Here is a 10,303-nt window from a genome sequence, read left to right as displayed (position 1 = left end):
GTGCTTTGTGCGGCTGTGTTCAACAGGATTTTCCGCCATGCGGATAGCACTCTCATTATCACATAGGAGTGGGACTTTGCTCAGATTGTAGCCAAAGTCTCGGAGGGTTTGCCTCATCCAAAGTAGTTGCGCGCAACACTGTCCTGCGGCAACATACTCGGCCTCAGCGGTGGATAGGGCAACGGTGGTTTGTTTCTTAGAGTTCCATGACACCAGGGACCTTCCTAAGAATTGGCACGTCCCTGATGTACTCTTCCTATCGACCTTACATCCAGCATAGTCGGAATCTGAGTATCCAACCAAGTCAAAGGTAGACCCTTTTGGATACCAGAGCCCGAAGCAAGGCGTAGCAACCAAATATCTTAGAATTCGCTTCACCGCCACTAAGTGACACTCCTTAGGATCAGATTGAAATCTAGCACACATGCATACGCTAAGCATAATATCCGGTCTACTAGCACATAAATAAAGCAAAGAACCTATCATGGACCGGTATGCTTTTTGATCAACGGACTTACCTCCTTTGTTGAGGTCGGTGTGTCCGTCGGTTCCCATCGGCGTCTTTGCGGGCTTGGCGTCCTTCATCCCAAACCTCTTTAGCAAATCTTGCGTGTACTTTGTTTGGGAGATGAAGGTGCCGTCCTTGAGTTGCTTCACTTGGAACCCAAGGAAGTAGTTCAACTCGCCCATCATCGACATCTCGAATTTCTGCGTCATCACCCTGCTAAACTCTTCACAAGACTTTTGGTTAGTAGAACCAAATATTATGTCATCGACATAAATTTGGCACACAAAAAGATCACCATCGCAAGTCTTAGTAAAAAGAGTTGGATCGGCTTTCCCAACCTTGAAAGTGTTAGCAATTAAAAAGTCTCTAAGGCATTCATACCATGCTCTTGGGGCTTGCTTAAGTCTATAGAGCGCCTTAGAGAGCTTACACACGTGGTCGGGGTACCGTTCATCCTCGAAGCCAGGGGGTTGCTCTACGTACACCTCCTCCTTGATCGGCCCGTTGAGGAACGCGCTCTTCACATCCATTTGGTACAACCTGAAAGAATGGTGAGCGGCATATGCTAGCAAGATACGAATTGATTCTAGCCTAGCCACAGGAGCAAAAGTCTCCTCAAAGTCCAAACCTGCGACTTGGGCATAACCTTTTGCCACAAGTCGAGCCTTGTTCCTCGTCACCACCCCGTGCTCGTCCTGTTTGTTGCGGAATACCCACTTGGTTCCCACAACGTTTTGCTTGGGACGAGGCACCAGTGTCCAAACTTCATTTCGCTTGAAGTTGTTGAGTTCCTCCTGCATGGCTAACACCCAGTCCGGATCTAGCAAGGCCTCTTCTACCCTGAAAGGCTCAATAGAAGAGACAAAGGAGTAATGCTCACAAAAATTAACTAATCGAGATCGAGTAGTTACTCCCTTGCTAATGTCACCCAAAATTTGGTCGACGGGATGATCCCTTTGAATCACCGCTCGAACTTGGGTTGGAGGTGCCGGTTGTGCTTCTTCCTCCATCACATGATCATCTTGTGCTCCCCCTTGATCACACGCCTCTTGTTGATGAACCTGTTCATCGTCTTGAGTTGGGGGATGCACCGTTGTTGAGGAAGAAGGTTGATCTCGTTCATCTTGTTCCTGTGGCCGCACTTCTCCAATCGCCATGGTTCGTATAGCAGCCGTCGGAACATCTTCTTCATCTACATCATCACAACCAACAACTTGCTCTCTTGGAGAGCCATTAGTCTCATCAAATACAACGTCGCTAGAGACTTCAACCAAACCCGATGATTTGTTGAAGACTCTATACGCCTTTGTATTTGAGTCATAACCTAACAAAAACCCTTCTACAGCTTTGGGAGCGAACTTAGAATTTCTACCCTTCTTCACTAGAATGTAGCATTTGCTCCCAAATACACGAAAGTAAGATACATTGGGTTTGTTACCGGTTAGAAGCTCATACGACGTCTTCTTGAGGAGGCGGTGAAGGTAGACCCTGTTGATGGCGACAAGCCGTGTTCACGGCTTCCGACCAAAAGCACTCGGGGGTCTTGAACTCTCCAAGCATCGTCCTTGCCATATCAATGAGTGTCCTGTTCTTCCTCTCTACCACACCATTTTGCTGTGGTGTGTAGGGAGCGGAGAACTCGTGCTTGATCCCTTCCTCCTCAAGGAACTCCTCCACTTGAAGGTTCTTGAACTCGGACCCGTTGTCGCTCCTTATCTTCTTCACCTTGAGCTCAAACTCATTTTGAGCTCTCCTTAGGAAGCGCTTGAGGGTCCCTTGGGTTTCAGATTTATCCTGCAAAAAGAATACCCAAGTGAAGCGGGAAAAGTCATCAACAATAACTAGACCATACTTACTTCCTCCTATGCTTAGATAGGCGACGGGTCCGAAGAGGTCCATATGTAGTAACTCCAGGGGTCTTGACGTGGTCATCACATTCTTGCTGTGATGCGCTCCTCCCACTTGTTTACCTGCTTGACAAGCTGCACAAGGTCTATCTTTTTCGAAATGCACATTAGTCAAACCTATCACGTGTTCTCCCTTTAGAAGCTTGTGAAGGTTCTTCATCCCCACATGTGCTAAGCGGCGATGCCACAGCCAGCCCATGCCAGTCTTAGCAATTAAGCATGCATCTAGACCGGCCTCCTCTTTTGCAAAATCAACTAAATAAAGTTTGCCGTCTAATACACCCTTAAATGCTAGTGAACCATCACTTCTTCTAAAGACAGACACATCTACATTTGTAAAAAGACAATTATATCCCATATTGCATAGTTGGCTAACAGATAGCAAATTGTAGCCAAGAGACTCAACTAAAAACACATTAGAGATAGAGTGCTCATTAGAAATTGCAATTTTACCTAACCCTTTTACCATGCCTTGATTCCCATCACCGAATATAATTGAATCTTGGGAATCTTTATTCTTGACATAGGAGGTGAACATCTTCTTCTCCCCCGTCATATGGTTTGTGCATCCGCTGTCGATAATCCAGCTTGAACCCCCGGATGCATAAACCTGCAAGGCAAATTTAGGCTTGGGTCTTAGGTACCCAACTCATGTTGGGTCCTACAAGGTTAGCACAAATATCCTTAGGGACCCAAATGCAAGTTTTGTCTCCCTTGCATCTTGCCCCTAATTTTCTAGCAACTATTTTCCTATCCTTTCTACAAATAGCAAAGGAAGCATTTAAGGCACGATAAATTGTAGAGGGACCTTTCATAACTTCTCTAGGAACATTGACAACATTTTTCCTAGACATATTATGAACAACATTTCTCCTACCAATATTTCTATCATGCACATAGGAAGAACTAGAAGCAAACATAGCATGAGACTCAAAATCATCAAAAGCATTATAACTCCTATAAGCATTTCTAGTTTGTCTCCTATCATGGTACATAAAAGCATGGTTCTTTTTAGCACTACTAACCATAGGAGCCTTCCCTTTCTCCTTGGCGGAGATAGGAGCCTTATGGCTTGTCAAGTTCTTGGCTTCCCTCCTGTAGCCAAGTCCATCCTTAATTGAGGGGTGTCTACCAATTGTGTAGGCATCCCTTGCAAATTTTAATTTATCAAATTCGCTTTTGCTAGTCTTAAGTTGGGCATTAAGACTAGCCAATTCATCATTAAGTTCGGAAATTGAAACTAGGTGTTCACTACAAGCATCAATGTCAAAATCTTTACACCTATTGCAAGTTTCAACAATCTCTACACAAGAATTAGATTTACAGGCTACTTCTACTTTAGCATTTAAATCATCATTAAAACCTTTTAACTTAGCAATAGTTTCATGACAAGAAGATAATTCACTGGAAAGCATTTCATTCCTTTTAATTTCTAGAGCAAGAGATTTCTGAGCTTCTACAAATTTATCATGCTCTTCATACAACAAATCCTCTTGCTTTTCTAAGAGTATATTCCTATCATTCAAGGCATCAATTAATTCATTAATTTTGTCTACCTTGGTTCTATCTAATCCCTTGAATAAGCATGAGTAATCTATCTCATCATCATCACTAGACTCATCCTCACTTGAAGAAGCATAAGTACTAGTGTTATGAGTGCTTACTTTCTTCTCCCTTGCCATGAGGCAAGTGTGACGCTCGTTGGGGAAGAGGGATGACTTGTTGAAGGCGGTGGCGGCGAGTCCTTCATTGTCGGAGTCGGACGAAGAGCAGTCCGAATCCCACTCCTTGCCAAGATGAGCCTCGCCCTTTGCCTTCTTATAGTTCTTCTTTTTCTCCCTCTTGTTCCCTTGATCCTGATCACTATCATTGTCGAGACAGTTAGCAATAAAATGACCAAGCTTACCGCATTTGAAGCATGAGCGCTTCCCCTTGGCTTTGGTCTTGCTTGGTTGTCCCTTGCGACCTTTAAGCACCGTCTTGAATCTTTTGATGATGAGAGCCATCTCTTCATCATTAAGTCCGGCCGCCTCAAACTGTGCCACCTTGCTAGGTAGCGCCTCCTTGCTTCTTGTTGCTTTGAGAGCAAGAGGTTGCGGCTCGTTGATCGGTCCATTCAAGGCGTCGTCCACGTACCTTGCCTCCTTGATCATCATTCGCCCACTTACGAATTTTCCAAGGACTTCTTCGGGCGACATTTTGGTGTACCTGGGATTCTCACGAATATTATTCACCAAATGAGGATCAAGAACGGTAAAGGACCTTAGCATTAGGCGGACGACGTTGTGGTCCGTCCATCGCGTGCTCCCGTAGCTCCTTATTTTGTTGATAAGGGTCTTGAGCCGGTTGTATGTTTGTGTCGGCTCCTCGCCCCTTATCATCGCGAACCGTCCAAGCTCGCCCTCCACCAACTCCATTTTGGTGAGCAAGGTGACGCCGTTTCCCTCATGAGAGATCTTGAGGGTGTCCCAGATCTGCTTGGCATTGTCCAAGCCGCTCACCTTGTGATACTCGTCCCTGCACAAAGAAGCTAGCAACACAGTAGTAGCTTGTGCATTTTTATGAATCTGTTCATTAATAAACACAGGGCTATCTGAGCTATCAAATTTCATTCCACTTTCCACAATCTCCCAAATGCTTGGATGGAGAGAAAACAGGTGAGTACGCATTTTGTGGCTCCAAAATCCGTAATCCTCTCCATCAAAGTGAGGGGGCTTGCTAAGTGGAATGGGGAGCAATTGAGCATTTGAACTATGCGGGATGCGCGAATAATCGAAAGAAAAGTTTGAGTTAACCGTCTTTCGTCTATCGTAGTCATCGTCGTCCTTTTGGGAGGAGGAAGATTCATCGCTGTCGTAGTAGACAATTTCCTTGATGCGCCTTGTCTTCTTCTTCCTCCCGTCTTTTCTTTTGTGGCCCGAGCCTGAGTCGGTGGGCTTGTCATCATTGGTCTCGTTGACGAAGGACTCCTTCTCCTTGTCGTTGATCACCATCCCCTTGCCTTTAGGATCCATCTCTTCGGGCGGTTAGTCCCTTTCTTGAAGAGAACGGCTCTGATACCAATTGAGAGCACCTAGAGGGGGGGTGAATAGGTGATCCTGGGAAACTTAAACTTATAGCCACAAAAACTTGTTAAGTGTTAGCACAATAATCGCCAAGTGGCTAGAGAGGAGTCTCAACAAAACACAATACCACAAGAGATCAAACACAAAGGTGACACAGTGGTTTATCCCGTGGTTCGGCCAAGACCAACGCTTGCCTACTCCACGTTGTGGCATCCCAACGGACGAGGGTTGCAATCAACCCCTCTCAAGCAGTCCAAAGACCAACTTGAATACCACAGTGTTTTGCTTTTCCTTTCAATATCCCGTTTGTGAGGAATCTCCACAACCTGGAGTCTCTCGCCCTTACACTTGAGATTCACAAAGAAATACAGAGTAAGGGAGGGAAGCAACACACACAAATCCACAGCAAAATGCGCACACACACGGCCAAGAATCGAGCTCAAAAGACTATCTCAAAGTTCTCACTAGAACGGAGCTCGAATCACTGAGAATGACAAACGAATGCGCAAAGACTGAGTGTGGATGATCAAGAATGTTCTAAGGTTGCTTGGTTATCTCCTCCATGCGCCTAGGGGTCCCTTTTATAGCCCCAAGGCAGCTAGGAGCCGTTGAGAGCAAATCTGGAATGCCTTTCTTGCCTTCTGTCGTCGGGTGCACCGGACAGTCCGGTGCACACCGGACACTGTCCGGTGCCCGATTTCCTTCCTTAAATAGCGAAGCCGACCGTTGGCAGACTTGGAGCCGTTGGCGCACCGGACATGTCCGGTGCACACCGGACAGTTCGGTGTCGTCTTCTAGCCGTTGGCTCGGCCACGTGTCCCGCGCAGATCACGCGGCCGACCGTTGTCCCGGCCGACCGTTGGCTCACCGGACAGTCCGGTGCACACCGGACAGTCCGGTGAATTATAGCCGTACGCCGTCGGCGAATTCCCGAGAGCGGCCACTTCGCTCGAGGCAGCCTGGCGCACCGGACACTGTCCGGTGCACCACCGGACAGTCCGGTGCCCCAAACCGAAACAGCCTTTTGGCTGTACACAGCCAACTCTTCTCTTTTCTTCTTCTTTCTGTTTCTAATACTTAGACAAGTATATTAGTACACAAAACCAATGTACTAATACTTAGAAACATACCTTTGCTCTTGTTTTGCACTTTGTCCATCCATAAGCATGAATTCACATTTAAATACTTGTGTTGGCACTCAATCACCAAAATACTTAGAAATGGCCCAAGGGCACATTTCCCTTTCACCTCCGCCAGGCTCCATCGCTCCTCCGACGGCCACGACATCACACCAGCTGGGTGCCAAAATCTCTCCGGCTGCCACAACGGCATGTACTTAGGGCGCTAGCTCTCCTCCGCTAGACACGTAGCACTCTGCTACACCCCCCATTGTACACCTGGATCCTCTCCTTACGCCTATAAAAGGAAGGACCAGGGCCCTCTTAGAGAGGGTTGGCCGCGCGGGGACGAGGACGAGACAGGCGCTCGCTTGGGGCCGCTCGCTCCCTCTCCCGCGTGGACGCTTGTAACCCCCTACTGCAAGCGCACCCGACCTGGGCGCGGGACGAACACGAAGGCCGCGGGATTCCCACCTCTCTCACGCCGGTCTCCGGCCGCCTCGCTCTCCCCCCTTCGCGCTCGCCCTCGCGCTCGACCCATCTGGGCTGGGGCACGCAGCGACATTCACTCGTCGGCCCAGGGACCCCCCGGCCTCGAAACGCCGACACTTCTATTGTTGGAAAACAACTGCCTTCATCCATACAAGGATTCTCTCTATCATAATCAATCACCGGCATGTCCATATCATCTGCATTCTCAGGCACCAACACAGCAATGTTCTCCTCTCTCTCTTCTTCATCGGTGTCATCAAATTGAGCAAGCATGTTAGGCTCATTCGCACCACGAGTATCCCAAGTTTGAACAAACTCCGGATATGAACTCTCATCATCATTCGCAAAATCATAATCATCATCACTCGCACCACGAAGATCCATCCTATTTGACACAAAAAAGAGAAGTATTAGTCCTAACCATCCTATTAAGTAGGGTATTGTTCACTAAACAAAGGGATCCCAATAAACAAGTTCATTCTTGGATGGCACTAGAAAACAAGACAGAACATGCCAAATACAAAGGGGACCACTGTGACCATAGGAAAGGGATCAGGATCACCACCACTCACCCTGTGCGATGGCTCGGTACATCCTCTCGAGCAGCGTCGGGAGGTGAGAGAAAGGCCTCCATATGCTCAAGCAGCTCCAAAGTGAGGAGGTTCGCAGCCGAGGGCGAGGAGGGTCGCGTGGCCGACGAGCGAGCTCCGCGGGGCAGCTTCTGGAGAGCAGCTGCGCCGCGCGCCTAGCAGGCCATGGTGAGCAGCGGCTCGTCCCGAGGGCCACGACAGGAGCAGCTGCGCCGCGCGCCTAGCAGGCCAAGGTGAGCAGCGACGATTCCAGAGGGGAGCACTTCTATAGGGGACGGCGACCAGCAGCAGTGTTTACCGGTGAGCAACGGCGATTCCCGAAGCACTCTGGAGCCATGACAGGGGACGGCGACCGCGTGGCCCAGGGCGCCTGGAGCCACGTCAGGGGCAGCGCCGTGCGCCTCCACGACGACCACCAGCGGCCGCGATGTCTACCGGGCTCCGGGTGAGGAGCAGCCGCGTGGCCGAGGGCGTCTGGAGCCACGGCAGGGGCAGCGCCGCGTGCCTCCCTTTTTGCGATGGATTCTGTTGTTCGATTGGGGATTTTGGGATGTGGCGTGTGGGGCCCAACTGCAGGTGACGGCAAACGGTAACTGCTGACGGTGAGAGGTTTAGTGATGCGTTGCTCCGAATACAAGGGTAGAACTGAGGAATTTTCATTGCTAAGGTGAAATCTGAGGTTGTGTGCCATGCAGGGGTGCGGCATGTAATTCTCCCTATATTATAATAAGTGAGAAAATATTTTTTGCATATACGATCTGAACAGTTCGCAGCAATAAATGTAGCAGCAACACATGATATATATGTCGTCTGTAGTTAAAGCTGGAAGTCATAAAATCTTATCACCAGTCGCCACTGATGATTGAGTGATTGAGTCAACTGTTAGTAGCTAAACTAGGGGGACTAGTTTTCTGCCTACCTATGTGCTGAAGAATAAAACGGTGGTATGGTATGGGTATGGCCATCCACACGTGTGACCTTAGTGACGTACGGTATGGACTGCAGGACAAATTTAATGGCCGACCTGACTTGCATTGGATTACATGCGAATATTGGTCTGAGAAGTGGCTCTCTTTAATGAAAACTATGGGCACTTTGTTAACGCGACTTGGATCTGTATGTGATCAGCTTGTGTATATACTATATGGTAGGCCGTTGCTGATAACTCACCTTCCTGGCTTCCTAGCTTGATCTGAGCCATTGAAGGATGCTGAATTTTTTTGTAATAAATAACTTGAAAATTAGACTATATCTCTTAGATATGAAACATATATATGATCTGGTATCTTTGACTATATCATTAGAGATTCATTGTTTGATTTCACACCAAAACAAGCTATTAAATTAATTGAAACCAGGACAAAGAGATTCACCAACAGGAGTATAAATACCGGGCCTTGTGATTTGCCATTCTTCCCATCCAGAAAAGCCAGGGTCCACTGCTCCTCTCGTACTCAACAACCCTCACACCCCCCATGGATCCCATGTTCAGTAGCGAGTGGAGTGTCTCCGAGATCAAGATGGCAAAATCACTCATCGCTAGCCGCAACACCAGCAGCAACTTAGCTAGCGACGACGACGCAAGCAACAAGAAGCACAGCGACATCGTGGACGAGCTCCAAGCAAGGTTCCCATGGAAGGGCAAGCACGAGGTAATTGGCTTGTATGTTGACCTCACGATGGAGATGATAAATACACCGCCTGAGGTGGGAGATGACGGACTTGTGTTGGACGACGACAATTTTGGGATGCCAGTGGAGGAACAACCACAGATGAAATACACTGGGAGGTTTTGGACCAGGGAGGAGCACAGGTCATTGATTCTCTTTATTTCTACTGTTTTTGAAATTCTAGTTGTCACATATTTCATTGTTAATTACTAGTAAAGTTATTAATAAGCATGTGGCGGAGAATATTGATTACCGCGAATATCCTCAAGTTTTTTAAGTGCTTTTCGAGATATATGATGTGACGACTGACGATATTTATATTCTCATATCCTAACCCCAATGTACCAACGCAGGAATTTCCTCCGTGGCCTGAACATGTATGGTCGTGGTAACTGGATGTACATCTCTAGGGACTTCGTCCCCACTAAGACGCCAATGCAGATCTATAGCCATGCACAGAAGTTCTTCCGTAGGTAGGAGCGCACCTGCAGCTGGAAGCAACGCCATGATATCAAATGATATTGGCCTCTATGATATGCTGAGCCCTAGACAAATAACGGCTCTTAGTTTATCTCAAGATATTGTCCATTATACTATAAAGATATCCTTCCTCGGCAGTGGACGGACATCAATAACATGTACTAGTTGTTATTTGTCGTTTAGTTTATCCTAAGATGCATAGGGACATATATCCCATTGAAGACAATATATATATAGTTGCTAAGTGCCTAAGTGGTAGTACTGTGTTCTATATTGAGATGCAAATGATTTCATTGTGGTGAACAATGCAATGAACTAGTATCATCATGTCTCTAGTTCGTCTGTTCTTGACAACTATACTGTGGTTTCTCCTCGTCATGTTCATTGTTTTGAGTGTCAACTATACGTGAACAATGTGGTGAGTAAGTATATTGTTTGGGAAACATGGATACTACACACTAGCATATTTATCA

General features: G+C 47.3%; 1 protein-coding gene across 1 annotated transcript; it reads left to right on the top strand.

The window, feature by feature from the left end:
• Window positions 1–8,790: 8,790 nt before the first annotated feature.
• Window positions 8,791–10,165, top strand: LOC103647818 (transcription factor KUA1). The gene is made up of 2 exons (XM_008672326.4): window positions 8,791–9,493; window positions 9,704–10,165. Exons 1-2 carry the CDS (start codon window positions 9,156–9,158, stop codon window positions 9,825–9,827), a joined length of 462 nt encoding a protein of 153 aa, XP_008670548.1. The 5' UTR covers window positions 8,791–9,155; the 3' UTR covers window positions 9,828–10,165.
• Window positions 10,166–10,303: the final 138 nt, after the last annotated feature.

Source organism: Zea mays, chromosome 2 (genome assembly GCF_902167145.1).
Source record: "Zea mays cultivar B73 chromosome 2, Zm-B73-REFERENCE-NAM-5.0, whole genome shotgun sequence".
NCBI lineage: Eukaryota > Viridiplantae > Streptophyta > Magnoliopsida > Poales > Poaceae > Zea > Zea mays.
Note: the sequence above shows the minus strand (reverse complement) of the source record. Positions and strands in the feature narration are given on the sequence as shown.

Bases quoted from the DNA above. Each gene is read 5' to 3' on its own strand.
- LOC103647818 (XM_008672326.4), top strand. From the start codon at position 9,156: ATGGATCCCATGTTCAGTAGCGAGTGGAGTGTCTCCGAGATCAAGATG. The intron at 9,494-9,703 runs GTCATTGATTCT...GTACCAACGCAG, and splicing joins TGGACCAGGGAGGAGCACAG to GAATTTCCTCCGTGGCCTGA.